This window comes from Calonectris borealis, chromosome 4, assembly GCF_964195595.1.
Source record: "Calonectris borealis chromosome 4, bCalBor7.hap1.2, whole genome shotgun sequence".
Classification (NCBI taxonomy): domain Eukaryota; kingdom Metazoa; phylum Chordata; class Aves; order Procellariiformes; family Procellariidae; genus Calonectris; species Calonectris borealis.
The window spans coordinates 69499163-69520509 of record NC_134315.1 but is presented as its reverse complement, the minus strand read 5'-3'; the positions used below and the strand labels follow the sequence as shown (position 1 = coordinate 69520509).

The following is a 21347-nucleotide window of genomic DNA, read 5'->3' as shown; positions in this document are numbered from 1 at the left end:
AATGGAGGAGGAGAAGGCTGAGGTACTCAACAACGTTTTTGCCTCAGTCTTCACTGCCAACCTCTCTTCCCACACCTCTCAAGTGGATGGACCGCAAGACAGAGACTGGGGGAGAAAAGTCCCTCCCACTACACGAGAAGATCATGTTAATGACCACGTGAGGAATCTGAACATATATAAGTCTATGGGACCTGATGAGATACATCCCAGAGTCCTGAGGGAACTGGCTGCTGTAGTTGCCAAGTCACTCTCCATGATATTTGAAAAATCATGGCAGTCAGGTGAAGTCCCTGGTGACTGGAAAAAATGAAACATTGCACCCATTTTTAAAAAGGCTAGAAAGGAGGACCCTGGGAACTACAGACCTGTGAGCTTCACCTCTGTGCCTGGCAAGATCATGGAACTTATCCTCCTGGAAGCCATGCTCTCCATGGAGGAGAGGGAGGGGATTTGAGACAGCCAGCATGGCTTCACCAAGGGCAAGTCCTGCCTGACCAACCTAGTGGCCCTCTATGATGGAGTGACTACATCAGTGGACAAGGGAAGAGCTATGGATGTTGTCTATCTGGACTTCTGTAAGGCCTTTGACATGGTCCCCTACAACATCCTTCTCTCTAAATGGGCGAGATATGGATTTGATGGGTGGACTGTTTGGTGGATGAGGAATTGGTTGGATGGTCGCATCCAGAGGGTAGTGGTCAGCGGATCAATGTCCAGATGGAGATTGGTGACAAGTGGTGTCCCACAGGGGTCCATATTGGGACCAGCACTGTTTAATGTCTTCATCAATGACACAGACAGTGGGATCGAGTGCACCCTCAGCAAGTTTGCAGGTGACATCAGGCTCAGTGGTGTGGTTGACGTGGCTGAGGGACAGGATGCCATCCAGAGGGACCTGGACAAGCTCAAGAAGTGGGCCCATGTGAACCTCAGGAGGTTCAACAAGACCAAGTGCAAGGTCCTGCACCTGGGTCGGGGCAACCCCTAGTATCAATACAGGCTGGGGGATGAAGGGATTGAGAGCAGCCCTGCCAAGAAGGACTTGGGGGTACTGGTGGACAAAAAGCTGGACATGAGCCGACAATGTGCACTCACAGCCCAGAAGGCCAACCGTATCCTGGGCTGCATCAAAAGCAGCGTGGCCAGCAGGTCGAGGGAGGTGATTCTGCCCCTCTACTCTGCTCTGGTGAGACCCTACCTGGAGTCCTGCGTCCAGCTCTGGAGTCCTCAGCACAGGAAAGACATGGACCTCTTGGAGCAGGTCCAGAGGAGGGCCACAAAAACGATCAGGGGGATGAAATGCCTCTCCTATGAAGAAAGGCTGAGAGAGTTGGGGTTGTTAACCTCGAGAAGAGAAGGCTCCAGGAAGACCTCATTGCAGCCTTTCAATACTTAAAGGGGGCTTATAAGAAAGATGGGGACAAACTTTTGAGCAGGCCTGTTGCGACAGGCCAAGGGAGAATGGTTTTAAATTAAAAGAGGGTAGATTTAGACTAGGTATAAGGAAGACATTTTTTACAATGAGGGTGGTGAAACGCGGGAACAGGTTGCCCAGAGAGGTGGTGGATGCCCCATCCCTGGAAACATTCAAGGTCAGGTTGGACGGGGCTCTGAGCAACCTGATCTAGTTGAAGATGTCCCTTCTCATTGCAGGGGGGGTTGGACTAGATGACCTTTAAAGGTCCCTTCCAATACAAACTATTCTGTGATTCTATGATTCTATGCAGCACTTGCCTGCTCTAGAGGAGACACACTGAACATGCTTTTCTAATGCAGCACAGTGTGCCTTTCACTTTATTTGAGATGAAAGTCAAAATCAAGTGCACAGTTTTAATAAAAAACACAAGTCATGCAGTAAATATTGCTTTTGCTGATACAATAGCTGTCCAATGACTTTCCATTGCTGAAATCAAATGAATACTTTTTAAATCATTCATGCTTCTTCCCATCATTTTATTTAAAACTTCATCCTGAAACTAAAATTCTAAGTTGCTCATATTTGCTCAAATGCCCATCAGCTTTACAAATCAACTTTATGAATCAACTTAGAAAAGAAAGCCTTTCCCATATGTCTCATAAATTGGACTCATGTACTAGTTTTCACAATCAAACAGACAGGGGTAACTAGTGGGTCAACTTGTACCAACTTCAAAAGCTTTCAGTATGGAGAATCAGGCATTTTGTTATGCTAATTGTTCTGATTTGCTAGAAATAAACATGCCCTAAAACAGCTTAAATAAAACCTCAGAGATAGGGAACAGTTGGTGAGCCCTGAAGGTTCTGCTACAGAGACACAAGAAGTAACATCTGACATTCCCTAGGGCGCTGTGCTTGATGCTTTATTTTGCTAGTACTTTTTTCAAACTGCTGTTTTATATAAAACAATGTCAATGTAACAGGATCCTGCATTAAAAAAAAAAAATCATAAAATGGCTCATATTTGTTAAAGTGGAACCTCTGAACTCCCATCTTATAGAATTTTGCAGGTACAGGCTTAGTTTTACAAAAATGCCAGCCAACAAAAAAAAGGAGCAAATTAAAGCAATAGACTAATTTGAGTTGTGATATGCATCTGCTGCTCCTTCCATTTAAATGGTAGGATTATGGTGCTTACCTGAAAGACCCTACTTGTAGAATAGAGCCAACCCCTCAAAACATAGATCAAGAGGAATTTGATAAAAAGTCTACATGTGCAGTGAATTGTTATTTTACAACATACTCCAATCTATGCAAGTCTCCCAGTTCAAGAAAATTCTAGTCTAGCATTTCTGCAGCAAGCTGTACCTTTGCAGAGAGCCTGCCTCCAGTTCTCCTGTCTTTACAAGCTGACTCTCCAAAGGCAAGGGGGACTGCAAGAGGCCCTTCTGCAAATACTGTGCAACCATAATCCCCTGACACTTTGGAAAAAAGTGACATGCCCACTTTCCATAGCTTTGTGGCTACTCCCACCTGGCTGAACACCATCAAGGAATAGCAGTAAAGCGAAGGATCGGAGGGTTTGTTTAAACTCTTTAGTGACAATTCCTAAAAAATAAAATAAAATAAAGTAAAATAAAATAAAATCCAGAAAACCAAAAGAAGCACATTTAAACCACAGACATTATGATTTCTTATTATTCCAAATTATCTAATCTTTTAAATTAACATGATTTTTTTTTAAATGTCAAGATTACCCTGACATGGAAAAAAGGAAGATGATGAATTGCAATGACTTAAAGGCATAGCATAGCAACTAATGAACTAAAAGCTAGGCTCTGTTCCAGGGTACTTGTTTTCCTGTGATTTTTGTTGTTTTGTGGGTTTTTTTTAAGATCTATAGGGGAAAGAAACCTTAGACTTTGCAGACTTCCGTACTTCCCACCCTATACTTCTCCTGTGAATGGGCAGTATTTTTTCACACTTTTTCTGCTTTTGCGTTAAGACATTAATGTTGTCATGAAACATAGCAAACCCCATCAATAGGTAAGAATCCATTACTAGTTGAGTTCTTTTGGGATTATTGTTAATATGCAGATGTCACGGAAACGCATATTAAACTGAATGAATATACCATAGCCTGATACGAACTTCATGTAGTACAGCATTGGCAGGAGAGTCTCAAAATCTTGAAAAAAAAATCTGGAACCCGACACATTGCAATAATAAATCTAGCTATCTAGAAACCTGTATCTTTTTCTATACAACGTGCCATTTTTGGAATGGGAGTAGCATTGAAGAGTTTTGGCCTTCATCTTATGCTAGAATTGTACTATCATTCTTTTTTCTTTTTCTTCCTCTTTTTAAATAGAAGTTCTAATCCATGTGGTTTCAGTTAAATGTAAGACATAGTGTCAAGAAAATCAACTACAAGGCACGAAATAGGAAATTAGCATAAACATTTTCAAGTGGATAAAGACTTAATCAAAAAAGGAAAAAGGCCCACCAAACCCCTGCAATAACCAGTAGTGCTGAAAGAGCAATTGTCATATAATTAGGTGATAACAAATGGAGTTGATCAAGAATGCTTTTGGAATCAATTGTATGCAATATTTTACTTCATGACCTTGGCACAAAAAGTAAGTATGCACTAATTGCATGTGCTGATAACCCAAAATTATGACACATTGTTAGTACTGGGGAATTGGTGTATTACAAGAAGCACTGTGTGACCCGGGGGTCGAAGTACAAAAAATCCAAAGGAACTGAATAGTACAAAGGTCATGCATTTGCTAGTGATAACAAGGATACGTGCAATACATGGGAAATTGATCCACTGGAAAAAAACCAGAGGAAAACAACCTGAGTTACTACTGAAAAGCAAAACAACTACATTTCACAAATAAGATATAGCTGAAATAAAGGCAAATGTGATTCAGACGACATTTCTAGGAAAGATGAGGACATACTAACGTCATAGTTCAAGGCACCAGGGTAAAATATTACTTATAAAATACTAGTACCTGGAATAGATTTTATACACCTCCAGCTATGCATTCATTTGTGGACAAGGAGGCAAAACACTGTATGCTTCTGAAAGATAATACATGCCCAAAACATATTAGCAACATGACTATTTCAACAGAAAATGAGTTTTTAGACTCAAACATTAGCATGTAAATGCAAATATTTATTTTAAATTTCAGTCTCCTCTGAAACCTACCTTTCAATTTACAAGACTGGGTGTATAAAACTGACCAGGGATCACTGGGTGCACCACTTAATTAAACATTTTGAGAGATAAATTAGCTTTTCCATGAAAAAGAACTGCTAAGAATGTAGAAAACTGGTTCAGGTGTATTTGAAATACATTACTTCCATTTCTTGTAAGTGATTTTGTGCAACATTTAATAGGAATTTCAAATCTTGCAGGGATGGCACCCTTCCAAACAGAGATGAGAGTGGTTTGCCCCACTCCACTATCTCCTCAAATCTGTTTATTTACCATTGGATCTACTCTCAGTCAAGACTTAGTAATGGACAGAATTCACAGCTCACATTTGTCTATTCGTATAAATCAGGGTAGTCAATTTTATGTTCTTCTGTAAAATGTAGGTTGAAAGTCTGCACTGAGGCTCGAACTTTGCCTGTTAACCTCCAAAGACCATTTCTTTCAAATGGGCATTTAATTTATTTTTAAATAGCAGATCAATTGCTGGGAAGTTTTATTTTGGCTATCTGGATGGAAATGGATGCTGCCTAGACATGCCCAGAGACATTAGCCTTCTTAGCTTGAATAATCCTTTGGAAGAAGTGCGACGAGATATCAAGTGACTAGGTATCAAGATTGTGAACTGTGAGGTAGATCCGAATCCAAGTGGAACACAGCGGAGAAAAAAATGGTAGAAAAGGGCATAGCATCTCCAGATAAGATCCAACTCCACCAAAGAAATATGCAGGGTAAAGGCCTATGTTAAACACTGCTTGTGTGCTGCTAGAAGCATGCAAGTGTCCTGACAGCTTTTTAGCTTAATGAGAAAAGAGAGCGTGTCGTGTAGTAGAACTAAAATAGACGGCTGCGTGTGATTTTCTCTTGTTTCTATACATCTACCTCTACAATGACAACTAGTAAATGTTCTGTTAATGTTCTACTACAGTAAAATATGTTTATTCTTCTAACTTCTCCTAGCTTTAGAGTAGTTGCTGAGTGGCTGACAAGTCCCTCCATCATAGGGGCTGGTGATTTGTAGTAAGTCTCCCTTACAGTACGTACCAGGCTCCAGAGCTGGAAAGGCCTTCCACTACACTGTACAAGCTCAGCTAAGAGCTAGCAACACACATCTCTGTTGGGGAAAAGAGACTTCCCAGTGAAAACTATAAACCAGTGTATCCTTCACATGAAAGGAGACAGCAAGGTCTATGGCTAAATCCCAAGAGGCTCCCATGAGGCTGCAACAATCGGCAATATTATTGCCCAGGGGACAACAGAAGCGTGTACGTCAGGAATGCAGAAAGCAAAATACTATTATGTCAGAAATCCCTTGCTGAATTTCTATGCAGTGCAGGTTTTGGTAATTAGTGTTACACAGAAGAAAGTGAAAATAACAAAGCAAGGATGTAATCCATTCAGTCTTTACCAAGAATATATACAGCCCGGAAGGACCTGACTTAAACCCAATTATATAATATATCAAATCTAATAAAGGCACTTGACTGAAGATTTCCCACAGACAGTAGAACACCCAAAGATACTTATTCCTTTCCAATTTTTTTTTTTTTGCTCCTTCCAGTACCAGGAAAGAGGAGGAAGCTTGTTCTTGTTTTCACTTTATTCTGAAGAAGTGGCTCAATTGTTTAAGTTCTAAATCACCAAAAACAGAGTGCAGAATTGCTTAAGATAAGCTGGGAAGTCAATAGTGATCTCGGAGTATTCTACCAGACCAAGTAAACATTAAAAAAACACTAAAGAGGCTATTGATCTTAGATATTCCTCTTATATTTGCCCTACATTAAACTCTGTCTTAGTATTTTCCTCCTTTATAGTTTCTGCCTTAAATGGTAATTCAGAAAAGTACAAGTTGAAAGCAGTGTATGTGATAAACTTGGTATAACCCCACCCACTGGCTGATTCAGGAATACCAACTGCAGCAATACCAACTGAGTAAATCCTAGAGTAATTCTTTACCTTCTAATCTATAGATTAATCAAAAAGACCACTATCAGCAAAAACTGCTCAATCACTAAGAGATCATAAGAGAAATGTTAAACTAGTGTATTTCTTACTACAACCTTTAAAGACTGGGAGTTCCCAACAGAAGTGACTGAAGATTTGACCAAGATTTTATACATGCCATATCATATAAACAGATATTTAAGGCACAAATATTCTAATATAATAGTCTGTAATAAAACTATTTAAACATAGCCCGCTAGTGCTGAATTCAAGATTCACAATCAAGAGCCCTAATGTCTCTGAAGTACTTGAGAAATCATTAAGTTATTGAGCTCTTTCTTTATGAAAATAGTAACATAAATTTATATGCACCAAGAAAAATAAAGTCACACGTTAACATTCATTAGACTGTAAAGTTCTGTTACCAGAACACCATACTCGAACCAGTTACCAGCAGCAACAGTGCACTATATCAATAACCAAATGTTTAGTATTTGGGAGTCTGTGAAAAATTGGAAACTTCTGCTCTGATCAACTTTTGTACCTGGGAAGCACTTTTTGCATCATCAACATGGAAGGCTTGTAAATCAATGATTCAAATTCTTCTGCAAATTAAAGTGTGCAAGTATGAACAGGAGTGAATTAATTACATGTTAGAATTTATGGGGGAGATTCTAGTCAGTTAAAGGTATAAATTTGAGCTCAAATTCAATGTTGACAGTATCCAATCAAGCCAAATAATTTCAGATAGGTTTGGCAGGGATCTCAGAAGTTACTAAACTTGTAAGCATTTCCACTGGCACCTCTTGCATGACTTTGGCATACTTTAAAAAAAAAAAAAAGTCTTGTCCAGTTTTGGAGAAGACTTAAAAACTAACTGATCCAGTTTAGGTGTGGAAGTACGAAACCCAGCCTCCCAGACTGACTTTCACATCTCAGTCCTAAAAATTGAAATCTATTAGAAGTTCAAAGCCTTTTCGTCATTCTCTTAACCTGTTCCCAGCAGGAAGAATTCAATCCTTTTACTTTCCCTTAAAGTTAAACCTTGATTCTGACAGTTAAACAAAGCATAATTAGCGGAACATACATTTTTATTTGACTCCCTCCAGCTGTAACAGTACATATGTGTAGACACATGCATACTGTCTACTTGTCTGGCAGAAGGATGTACCACTAAGGCAATGTAGGCAAGTTCAAGTGGTCTCCCTAACAGCAGAAAACTGGCTCAGTTTACATTATTTTTTTAACAGTGTACCTTACAATTTTAAGCACAAGATATAGTCAGAAAAAATAAAAGGCTTTAAAAGTCATCATTTATAAAGCCATATCAGGTATAGTTCAGTACAGACACACATTCTTATGATGTTAATGAAGTGACACGTGAATAAATTGTTATTAACACGTTTTGGTACATTTTAAAAATGACAACACCTAAAAGCTTTAAGGCATCATTTCTTTTGATTTATCCCATAGTCATTAATTTGAAAACCAGAGCACGGATAATTAGATACTATGGCGACAGACCAAACTGAGATGTCTTATGTATATGAACCTGTGTAGACAGACCTTTTCAATTGTTCCTTCATTTGCTACTAAAGCTAAACATTCCTTCTGCAAGGTAAGCCTGCTAGCATACATGGAAAAAAAAAGTTAAGACGTTGAATATTATTAAATTAAATATCTACCTGAGAGCTTCATGAGGAGCTCGGATGCTGCCTTGACCGACATATCCTGCCTCATCACATTTGCCTGCGCTTCCTGTGGCTTGAGTTTCTCCTCAGGGATGTTTGGAGCTGAGGCTTCAGATTCCTGGCTGAACACATAGCTGGACTGAGACAAGGCTGAACTTGCACCTTCTTCATCCTTAGGTTCCTCTTTCACTTTAAATTTAGGAGTCAAGGGCTCTTTTTGATTTGCAGCTGTCAAGAGAAGGAAAGAAGTGAGACTTAGTGAGGTATGTAATATATAATCACAGAGCAGCTAGTAACAGGAAGAAACCATAACCTGAGAAATGCTAGAGCAGGTACTGGCAGCAAGCATGTCAAACAGTACTCAAAGATGCTGCAAGAGGTAAACAAACTTCTGTATCTTTTGTACAAAGGGACAGTTTTGAAACACAAAAACTGCATGTTCCAGAGCTCAAGAAACCATCCTTCTCCTCTTACTTTTTTGCCCCTATTTCTCCTAAAAGCATTCCCCTGGTCATCGGTTTGTAGGTCTTTTATAGGCTTGACGGAAGTTTAAAACATCATTTCACAAAAGGGCAAATTTGGCAAAGCCCATGGGTACTACATATTGAGTTCTTAGAGCAAGGAAAAGAGGCAAGAGATAAGGAGTAGAAAGACAGGAGACTGAAGAGGGGAGTAAAAGGCAAAAGAGCAGCACATTCTTAGGTCCTAAAAGTTGGTGTTTGTTAAGAAAAAGAACAGAGGGATTTTCAGAAGACAGCTCTGCACTGGAAGATGCTATTAGAGCACTGTTCCAGGTTCTACATAAAAAAGAGCTGTTTGTTTTACAAACCCATTGCATGAACAGGAAAAGCCGAGGAACTGGCACGGGGATGGTAATATCCAACTGAAGGAGCAGGGTACTAACAGGTCAAATCAACCCAACAAAATCTGGCAATATTCACCTGCTTAAGTCCTTGGTCTACTTTCTCCTCCATTTCACTGCTTCTTACCTACTCTCCAGCTCCTCACTGGCTTATTTCCTCAGATACTCTCCTTCTCAGCAGTTCCCCCAAAATCTGACCCCTAGAGAATCTGAATTCCTGCATCCCACTGTGAAGTGCTCACCATCTCCCAGAAACCTCAACCCTAAAATATGGGGTACAATTGCCATCTTTATTGCAAATAGATACTTCTGTTTGCTACTTTGAGCTTTGTTCATTTTCACACAGTCCGTTGTTTTGTGGTTTTCTTTGTGTTTGGGTTTTTTTTTTTATTTTTTAAAGCTACTACATTACCCTGTAACACAACACTTACATCTTTTCAGTTTACATTCCAGGGTTGTTTGATTTTTCTCCTTTCTTATTGGCTGGCAAGTCATTACCAAAGAACAAGATTAAAGCAAGTGGTATTAAACAGTGTACACATAAGCAGCATGTACATACACATTGGTGCTATTCACTACTTCAGAAATTAAATTACCTTATATGTGTAACTTTTAATATGACCTATAAGCACTTTTACCAGTATTAGGAATTGCTTTTTCCTTCTTAAAAAAAAGAGCAAAAGCAGAAATATGAAACATTAAAGCATGTTTTAATTCATCAAAATACAGGTTAAGGCTCTCAAACCAATCTTAACTTTACAAAGGAACTTACAAAAAAAACCCCATCTATCTTCTTTATCTAGGCCTACATCTTTCCAGCTCAGTCTATTCTGGGGTTTGACCTGGGGTGATGAATGGTCACCAAAAAAAAAAAAGTCCCAAACCTTCTATGCCACACTACCTTCTGCATTCCTTCTCTTTTAAAACATGCCACTCTAATTGCTACTGATACGAAAAATACCTCCACCAGGAGCTAAGTGCAACTGATAGACAGCATTCTGCCTGAACTTTCAGAGAACCTGGAGAAAAAAATCTTTTGAATTTATTCATTTCAAGAAGGTATTAATTCAAATTGTCCCAGAAAATAAAGGAAACATGAGTCTGAGTGAAGAGGTAAAGACGACCCCTGAGAACAGGTCGTCTGAGAACAATCATTAACCTGTGAAGGCAGCTATGTTTCTGCCCATGAACCAGGGCAGAAAATGAACCAGGTAGAGGAAGCACTATAGACCTGGTCAGCATAAACTTTTACCATTTAGAATACAGAGGTGATATTAAACTCCCATACATCAATCAGTGTAAGTTTGCAACCATACACCATGGTCCATTATAAGCCAGGTTAAGAACAATGTAAAAACATCCATACACAAGTTGAATCACTGTAGCAGAATTCATATAATATCACAGCCTTAAACCATGAACTTTTTTCAGAGTCAGGCGCTATAGTATGGCAGATGCCTTATGGATTCCCCTACCACAAGAAGGAGGATCAAAGGGGGCATTTTTGGAAGAAATTAGCATTTATTAAACCTTCTTATCACCAAGCCAAAACTTAGCAGCCAGTTTGACCCAATCCAAGGCCAAGTGTCAAGTGGTACCTCTATGCTCTTCATCCCAGGGTATTCTCAAACTCTACTGAGATGAAGACAAGTTCTAATAGCTCAGAGAACCAAAAATTCAAAGTAGGTCACATCAGAGTTTAAATAGTTTCATGACAGTGACACACCCAGAATGACTTGAACAGGGCATCCATCAGGCTTCCCTCCTTTCCTATATCTCACTTTCCCTTTCTCTCCCTACCCCACACATTAGCTCTCCTACTGTGACAGTACATGCTGTTATAAGCCACTGCTCCCTCACACTCCTGAGCTGCCACCTGGGATAACAATGCTGAAACTATATTGACAACAAATCTACCAGCACATCATCAGCCATAATCTAAAGGAGCTCTTGAGATCTGTATGCTCAGTTTGCCCCTGTGTGTCTACAAGACATCACCTATGAAAAATATAAAACATGGTCAGGGTCCCACAATCCAGAGGGAATCCTGAAGATGTGCATTTGGCAGTATTACGTGAAGGGGAAAAGAAACCCAGACTATTGTTCTTACCTATGTTGCTGGTTCTGCCTACTCTAGCTGCTTTGCTTTGGACAGAAGATAAAATTAATAAATTAGGAAAGAAATAGCGTTTTATTTCTTTAATTAACTGATAGCACATTCCTTGAACTGACCACACTTTCCAAAAATCAAACATTTTAATTGTAGACGAATCACAAAAATAGAAGAGTTATTTACCTCATTTTTCTGCCCCCAGAAAACAAAACCAAGTAAAATCAGACAATATTGGGTCGGTTTCAACACAACTGCTTCAATTAATGGGGCTTTTGCTTCAATTAATGGGGCTTTTACTTTTTCTTAAATATACTAAAGCAGATTCCAACATAAATGAAGGACATGTTTAGGAATGTCCTAAATAGAAGGACAATTTAAAAAAGGGGGAGGTTGTCCAGCCTATCAGATCCATACATTAAAATTAGGAGGGAAAAAAACCCACCCAAAACCAAAAAACAAATTACCCCAAAACCAACAAAAATCCCCACCACTCTTGCCTCGGTCCCATCTTAGATCCACAATTATGGGCAAAATTACTAACACATGGGAAATAGCAACTATGATGCATCCACTAGTCATATTAGGGAGAACAATAAACACATGTAAGAAAAAACATTGCAAATAAGGGAAATAAAAGTTGACTGAGACCAGTTTTTAAAGAACCATATGATTGAGGAATATTTTAAAAATTAGAACTAGACAAGGATTAAAAAGATAATGTTGAAGTCTATTAAAGTCTATTTGAACTACAAAATTATTACTCCCCAGAAGGAATAACATCTTCTATCTACATACAAAAATAGATACACATACATATACTTAATTTGTATTTAATTTACATTCATACTGAATTGCAATGAGAACAGACTGAAGGATGTGTTGCCTGCAGACTGAATCAAAAAAACTCAGCAATTTAATTTTGAAATACACAGCGAGGAAAAAAAAAACCCATCCAGCAAACGCAACCAACAGGCAGCAGTGTCTCAAGCAGGGTTGATAATTCTCCATTTGTTTCATTCCATTTCACATCCAGAAAAAAACGGATCAAAGAAGATTCCAGACTGCTGATTCTTATCTTCCTGGCAACTGGAATAATTTGATCCATTTGGCAAAGGTAGATGATGAAAGTTATAACACTTTCCTCAAACTGCCAAATGCCACAAGAAAATTTGGGCATCTGCCACTAATCTGAAACACTCTGATAGAAGCTGCTAACTGCATCAGTCCAATTACGAGGATTTCTAAATGCTCAAAATGTTTATAGTTGAAAGAGGAAAAATGGGCTGATTACTTCAAGCCAAGCTTAATGTTACAAGTCACAATCAGCAAGGAGTTGGTCCCCGTTCCATCTGTCTGAGCAAAGAACATGAGAAAGAAAAAAGAATCTACAACAAACATGCTGCCACAAAAGAGGCCACAAGAAAAAGCATCTACAGAGTCTGGGTCGAAAGCAACTGTGATGAAAATGCCACAGTACACCGCTGCACCATCACATTATTTTACAAGTGATGCCTGACTACAGCTACAAAGATGAGAGAGAACAGGCCACTCACGGCTGAGGGGAAAGGGGAAAGTGAGGACACACTCCAAAAGGCATTGCAAATTGAACTGGTCTCCTTGAGATCTTGCAGGAGAACCTCCCTTTGTGATTCTCCTCAGAGCCACCATGGCAAGAGAACCACGGCATGACTTTTACCTGAGGAAGAAAGGACAGTGTTTTATCCAGGTCCTACTGGACCTAGAGTATCTGAATGACACAGGCAGCCTTCCATTCCAGGTAGTAAGTTGTGAGCTGTGGTGGTTAAAAGAAACTAAGGACCTTTGACAGATCAGTTCTGCAGTATTTGGAAGACACATTTCCCCAACACTGGGCATCATCGTCCTGAAGGCAGCTGTGGTCAATAAAGGGTATGACTTGAGTCTTCTACTGTTCTCGTTCTAGCAATTGAAATGAGCAGGTAGCTGTTGGCATTCTGCATGGAGACTACATCTTATATTTGATGACATTCAAGAACTGAGTAAGGGGTACAAACACTGCAAAAGAAGCCACCGGTAAGCTAATTGCTTTGCAAGAAAAATCTATGCAATTGGAACCTGCTGGAGAATCTCCAGACTAAAATCCAACTGGGCTGATAAATTATGTTCAATTTATTAAACATAGAGGCTGTCTACGCTGTAAGTGGCCCAAAAAGAGAAATACTGTTCTTCTGGCAGGACAGTCTAGCTGGTCTCTCATTTCTTTTTAGTGCCTTCTGCCGTGGAGTATTAATCTGTCCCAGAGCACCTCATGTTACCCAACCCTCCTGGGAGTACTACCACAGTTACATCTCATTTTCAAAGCCCTCTACTCTGCCCTCAGCCAAATAAACTAAGCTATAAGGCTCCAAGGAAGAAGATGGGAACTATCAATGAAAAAGCTACTTATGACTCAAGGGCACTCAGTATTAAAACCCTTCTTTTTATCAAAGCAGTGGAACAGCAGAATAGACAATCATGAGAAGTATGATGATGCCAAGATTTGCCACCTCTGGGCTTCCAGAGACCACTTAAAATACGAGGTCTTCCAAACCATCTTGCTTAAGTATGTTAAAAATGTGTAAGCAGAGGTTAAGAAAAGGCCACCTGACTATCCTGATCTTCTCTAAAGCTGCTTTGCGTTTAAGGAACTGTAGTCAAGCAAAGTGAGACACAGCACTGGAGAATGACCAGTTCTGCTACTGTCCCCTCAAAATTTCACAATGTTCTAGTCCAAGTGGAATGGAGGAATTAGGCAAATTGCTAAGGCACCTGTAGGACCACACATCCCCCCACGCCCCAAGATGTCTGTTATACAGCCAAAGTCCCACCTGCTAAACAAGGTTGTAATATCTGTCAAGACCATCTTCTCCTTTCAGGGTAAAAATCAAAATAACAGCAGAATAGGTAAAATTCTGTGGAAGCTGGAGAAAAGAGGGGGAGGAGAGTAAAAGGAGCAAAGGGAAATTTGTTGCTGATAGGAAAGAATTGTTTGCAGTATGGAAATTTCTTCTTTCTACAAAGGAATAGAAACAGAAGAGAGAATCACCACCAGACTGACCTTTATATTTGTTTAAGAAAACAAAAACCAAAACAAACAATCAGAGGCGATTGAACCAACAGTGTCTTCAGTTCCCATTTTGGATAGATGTGATAGAAAGGCTCATGAGCTAGGACTTCTGCCCAGAGTAATGGTGCAATCAGGGAAGCAAAAGAGCCATCAGTCTAGTCTAGTCTTATACTCCAAGTATAAGAGTTTGTGTAGATATTAAAACTAAATTGTAAGCACAGAGCTGGTCCAGAATCATATTCATGTCTTTCTTTAAGTTGTATTGGGCTGAGTACACAAAAAAGCAGTTTGTTATCCTGCATTTTAAATGACTGAATTAGAACAGAGTCTACATTGTTTTATCTTGCTTAATTCTACATATTCCTTCAAGGTGTAAAACATGATGGGTATGATTTTAAGGATGTCGGGAAATTGTGGATGTAAGACTAGCAATTGCTGAAAAGAGATTATAAGGGTGGTGATGTATCAGTGACAAACATTAGTACAAGCTTTTATTTGCCCAAGTTTTAATTAGCTGTGCTATTGCTCTTTTTCAGTTTCATTTTAAATTAAAGTTCTATATGGAAATTATGAAAATGTGAATCTGGAGAGACACTTCAAAGAGAGATCTTGATGACATCAGGGGTATATTTACACTGACAGCAGCATTATGGAATTCACAGTATTTTTAAAGTAAGGATATGGCTCAATAATTGCCAGTCCTGTGCGCTTACATATTCTAATTGAAATTTTACATTCTGGCATAAACTATGAATCCTAAATATAGGCAGCACGGTCTTTTCTTTGGAACTTGCTACACAAATACATCAATTATGACAATTTAATTAGACATGCTTTTATTTTATTAAAAATAGCTGTTTGAAGAGTTCAAGCCAGTCAGTTCAGTACCGTCAATGGCAAATGCTAAAACATTTCAAATTACTTATGTTACCTTTAAGGAATGCAGTAATTTTCAAGAGCCAAACAGAACAAATAATCTAAGTGATTACTTAGCCTATCTACTATTTTGTATGTAGCTGTCTGATGATTTACTATTTCATTATTCCATTAATGGAATCAGCTAATAAAACACGAATGCAAAATCCAAGTACTTTGGACAGTCACCAAAATCCCATGTGGCATTATTTTCCAAAATAAAGATTTGACTCCTCACATGGTAGTGACAGCAGATACGACTTAAACTGGGAGAAAACATAGTTTCTCATTTGTTTAACAAGGCCAGCCCCAAACCCTCAGCATGTTCTCTCTCCTTCCTCCTCTCTATTTTAATGTTTTTCCACGTGAGTAACTTGGGGAACATAAAAAGAACTGCAGAAGCAGGGCACACTTGATAATATACACCGTCACAAGATGAAGAGACATCCTTTCTAGAGTAATGCACTTGGTGAACACAGAGAGGCTGGGGAGAGAGGCCAGCAATGAAGTATGCTTTACAATTACTGTTTCCACACAGAATTCCTTGGAGATCAATAGTGCAAGAATCCCATTCATTTTGATGGGATTCATTTATTTTCGAATGTTATGAAAAGTAACTGCAGCACATAACGTAGGCACAGTAATAACTTCACTGGAGTACACCGGCCATTGTCATTTGAATCACTGTGAAAGCCGTTTTTTATTACGAAAGAAAGCAAGCGGGTGGAAGGACATCAGTATTTAAAGTATTTAAAGAGATGTGTTGAATAACGTCTGCCACTGAAACCTTTGAAACAGGAAAAGCAAATACTCTGCAAATTAAGATATGAATGCAGTTACAAAGTTTCAATGTGGAATTAACGGACTGGGGGAAGAAAACATTCTGGCCAAGCACTGATCCAGCAAAGTACTTGGGCAACTTAAAGCATACAAGCAGTCCTACTGAAATAAGAGGGGGAAGATTTGAAGGTAAAAACACGCCCACGCTTAAATATTCTTCTGTTTATATGTTAAGAGTCATCTGCTAATTGTCTTTACAAACAATAACAACCCTTTCCAAACTTAAAGAAAATTTCAGAGAACCCTTTTAAATTTCTTGTGAATTTGAAAGCATCTGCTACCTTAAACTAGGACCTAGAGAGTGGAATCTGGAAAAAATATCAAGATTTGTCCTTATTTTCAGATTTACATTTGGTGATTTGTGTTATGCCTTATTTCATAAAACACGTAACTAAAAAAACCTTTCTGGAAAGCAACGGCACCAAATTAGGGCTGAAGGGATCTCAAAAGGTCACCCACACCAATAGTTCTCAACCTCTTTAAATCTAAAGCTCCCCTAAGCCTTTCTGAAAAAAATTCAGAGGCTGTTTTGAGCAGTGTCATCACAATTCATTTCTGGCCCACTCAAAATCAGATCTAACTTCGAACATCTGTGAATTTTTTTCCCCACTTTGCTTCCCTACAGCTTGCTGCTTGTTTTTGTTCAGCTGAAATTTCTTGCAACTGCTTCTGATGTCCTATGGTTCACTGACTGAGATACACAGAGCTAGTCCATCCTACTGCCTTATATGTGATCAACCATATCTGACAGGTAGTTACCTAACCTATTTTTAAAATTCTCCAGTGGCAGAGATGCCACAATCTCTCCAGCCAAACTATCATAGAGGTTTAACTACCTCAACTTTTGGAAAGATTTTCCTAATGCCAACCTAAACCCTACAGCAATATAAACCTGTTATTTTTTGTCCTAATTACGATGAATCACCAACAGATTATTTCCTTCTCCCCGTGACAAACTTTTTAATGCATTAAAGGCTTATTAATGACTCTCCTTAGTCTCCTCTATAGGCTTCACAACCTCACGTCTAATGACTCTCCTTAGTCTTTGCTATAGGCTTCACAACCTCACTTCCTTTTATCCATCCCCACTGGACATGTTTTCTAAACCTCCAGTCATTTCTGCTGCTCTTCTTTGAAGCCTTTCCAACTGTCCACACTCTTCATAAACTATAGTGCCAAAACCTTGGACTTCAGCAAGACTGAGAAGAGCAGGACTGTTTCCCCCTTCTTTGAGGTTGTTTCTCTCTGTACATCCCAGTACAATGACTGCCTTTTTAGCACCACTATGACGTCGTTAACTCCTCTTCCTTTCCCACAGAACTGTTACCTAGCTAGTTGTTCCTGGTTCTGTATTTGTGCAACTGTTTGTTGAACAGTTGCACATTTTTTACAGAACTCTTTTGACTGCAATTCTTCTCTTTTGACTGTGAACTACGTTCAATGTCCTGTTTTCCAACCGTCTGATACACACTTCATCTAGACTAGAAAGGTACTGCATTGCACAATCAGAAATAATACTGAGAGTCAAGATTATATACATGCTTATTAAGATTCAATTTTAAAATTCATAATAGTTAATAAACACCAATTTTGCACCGTCTTTCACCCTAGGCGCACCAGTTCAACTTCTGGAAACTGTAACTCTTAGGTCTGAAGGGAGACAAGCACTCCTCCGAGTCAACGCTTGGAAAACGAAGAGGCTGAAACTGCACAGAAATGAAAACCAACAGGCCCTGAGGTCTCCCATGAAGCTGGAGGCATACAAACTGACACCAACCAAGAAGAAGAGGAGCAATAAACATTGGCAAGCAAAAATAAATGTTCATTTAAACCATCAATATTCAATAAGAATAAATGCCAAATTCTAAAAGTCTATATATCTATCTACTGCTTCTTTCCTAGCCACAAGGCCCATCAGAGAAGAAAATTAGATTGTTTTGACATAATTTGGTCTCGACAAATCTGTGTTGGCTGTTACAATTGGCATATACAATTTGAGATGTCAAAAGATTTATATCATTGAAAAGGTAGGGCCAATAATTGAAGTTCTGATGGGCCTAACAAGAGAGTGTCGTAATAAAGAAATCACTCAAAGGAACTTGGTTCAGCACAGCAAGCAGTCAAAAAAATGCAGCTAATACTTAGCCAACTTGATAAAGAGAATTACTTCTACTTCTACTCTAAATTTATGCACACTGTATGGAGGAAAGCATGAGCTAAATGTATATAACACAATATAAATCTCAGCAGAAAAGAAATTCCTTTCTTTTTAACACTGCTCTTCCTGTGTAAACTTGGTGACTGGCAGTACATTTTCATCCAAATATGCACACATACAAAATTACAGATACATCTCACTCCCCCAGTGACTTTATAACATGTTGCTAGGTAACAGTGCATACAAGTCAGGTTTCAAGACCTTTAGTAAGTCACCATAAAATAACTGCATAGGCCTTTTGCATGAATAATGTACATTTGTATCCTTTTTCTGATGCCAATAGATCAGACATTGAAAACATGACCGTCTGCCAAACTGTAAACACTCCCCATCAACTGCTACATGAAAAACAACACATCAAAATGTTGTATGCTTTCTCAGCTTTCAGGCTTTCTTCCCTCTCTTGCTTTCTGCTCTCATTCTTGCTACGTGCAGCCATCATGAGCACTACCATCTCAGTACAGTTGATGTGTAGAGCCACTTAGTGCACAGCAACCCAAATTTAAGATAGACATCAGAATGACAACATATATGGGACAGCTGTCAGACAACATAAAAAACGGATTTCATATAAAGTCCAAATTTGAAACTCAATTAAAAAAATGTACAAGCAAACCAAAACAGACTCATCCTCGCTCATTTTTTGTTGGTCATAATAATAAATCATATCAACAGATTTTTTTTTCTTTTTTTTAAAGGGGAGGTTTTGTGGCTTCTTCCAACCCACACAGCAAACCATTTATGCCAGGCCATTTCACCTCCTGTTTGTCCTCAGCTGTTTTCCATTTTCCTGATTGGCTCCATGAAGCCTCAGGCTTGATTTCTTGTGTTTACCCATTCTACTTGATTCCCCACAGAATTGTGATCCCAGAGGTATAAAGGTCTGGGCAGATGAGGACAGCAAGCCTTTCCAAAATAAATGGCTGCAGTTTCACCAAGGCAATGGCATTAGGACAGAACTAATTCCTTAGTCTACTTGACAATAAAATTTGCTAAAATGCAACTTACATTCCATTTAAAGGAAAAAGGTGACCAATTATTCTCTATTGAAAAGGGTATCTTCTATCTCCAAAGTCTAAAACTTGCCATAGGGACTGCCATCTCCTTGTGAAACAGAAGTTTCTTTAGTGACATTTTTCCTAACTTCTTTCTCTTTAAAAAATAAATTGAAAAGATTTAGTGTAGAACATCCCCCCAGCATGTCCACAATTCTGAAGTGTTCAGTCAAATCAATAAAAGAGCACATAAAATATAATAGATTCACCCTAAACACATCTTCCACTTCAGAGTCTCACATATGAATATCATTCTTACAGCAATAATCTGACAGTGAAAGAAAACACAATAAACACAAGCTTTGCATTAGATATGGATTCCAATTAAAATAGTAAAAAAATTTAACAGCTGTTCATGAATCTCTAGGACTACCTTTTCTTAAGTGTTAATAATCAAGAAATGCAGTAACATTCATACTTCACACGTATTTACTAGTTAGACCTCAAATACTACTCTGAAATACTTTATTGGTCCTATTTAACAGATGGGTAAAGGCAGAGAACTTAAGAGCTGAATTTTCTAACACGCTAGGCACTTGTGATCCTCAGTGATTTCAAACCAGAACTACATGTATTCAGCATGCCTGAAAAACACACCAAATGAGATTTGCCAAGGTAATTGTCAATGAACATGAAATCCTGGATAAAAAGTTCTTACTCCCAATCCCAGCAATTAAACAGCAAAACCCCCTTCTTCTCTCACCTTTTCCCCTCTTCCCTCCATCATGCACCTCTCCTTATCAAAAGAAACAAGAAATTATAAGTTAAGAAGTTGCAATGTTTTTCTCCCTGCAATTCCATGACTTAGCAAACCCAAGACAAAGTGTTTCTTAGCCCATAAAGGAGCAGCTGATGCTGCCGCTTGCTGCTCAATTACCTGACAGCTTCATAAGAAAATCTGATGCCATCTTGACAGAGATGTCTTGGCTGAATAGTGCTGATGCTGTATTGGCCACAAAGTCAGAGGAGTCTTTCAGCTTTGTGTTGTTGGGGGCTCTGTCAACAGTGCTAAGAGCAAAAGGTGCAGCTGAGATGCCATTGTCATCTTTGGGCTCTTCTTTCACTAGTAAAGGTGGAATACCTCCACTAGGCTGCCCAGCCACATCAGGTGTTTTAGATACAGATGCTGATCCTGGAAGGTCAGGTCCACCTCCTTCCCTCTGTGGTCCCGGACAGGAGTCACTATTTAGCTGTGGTGACCCCTTCACCTCAGTTTCTGGTACTTCCTCTTTCACTTTGGATTCTGTCCTGAGGAAATGTTGATGGCAACGCATATGGAGTTTCAGGCTGAAGTGGCGGGAGGAGGTAAAAGGGCATAGCTGGCATTGAAAAGTCTCACCCCTGTCTTGGTGCTGATGAACCTGGTTCAAGAGGTGAAAGATAAAAGCATGTATTATGCAAATCAGTTTACTAGCGTTATAGAAATCTCAACTCTACACTTCTCACATCGTTTAAAAAAAACAGAAAAGTTAACTAACGTGTGAACTCTTCATTCTGAGCACTTGGAAAAAGGTCAGGCACTAAGAACAGTAGGATTCTTTCACACATAAGTCAAAGAACATAAACATCAGACTCAACTAAAAAAAAAATAAAAATCAGGAATATCTGTTTCTGCGGCATGGAAATGATGAAGTCTGCTTTGGTTCAAACAGTCCTTATAACTGGATCCTGACGACCTGTCAGTGCATAGAAAGACTTCCAAGCTATAACTAGTAGCTTTCTTGATTAAAAAACAAACCCCTATTACATGTTCTGCTAAGCATGATCATTCTGTGCAACCTCATAAATAACAATTGTTCAGAGCAACCCAGCAAAATACCAACCTGCATAGCAACGTCCATCACCAATTCCTGTATCATTAGAATAAAAACACAGCACCTGGCAATACCAAGGCACTACTGAAATAGTTTGTCGCAAACTAATTCTACCAGAAAATAAACAGCTCTGTTATGGTAAAATACAAATATAAGAGATGCTGT

At 39.0% G+C, this 21347-nt stretch overlaps 1 protein-coding gene across 1 annotated transcript in view; it reads right to left on the bottom strand.

The window, feature by feature from the left end:
• Positions 1 to 21347, bottom strand: part of ZNF827 (zinc finger protein 827) — an 87950-nt gene that overhangs the window by 45274 nt on the left and 21329 nt on the right. The window contains exons 5-6 of the mRNA XM_075150482.1: positions 20246 to 20729; positions 8275 to 8508 (exon numbers count right to left, since the gene is read on the bottom strand). Of these exons, the coding sequence (XP_075006583.1) occupies positions 8275 to 8508; positions 20246 to 20729 (718 nt within the window). The remainder of the gene's footprint in view (positions 1 to 8274; positions 8509 to 20245; positions 20730 to 21347) is intronic.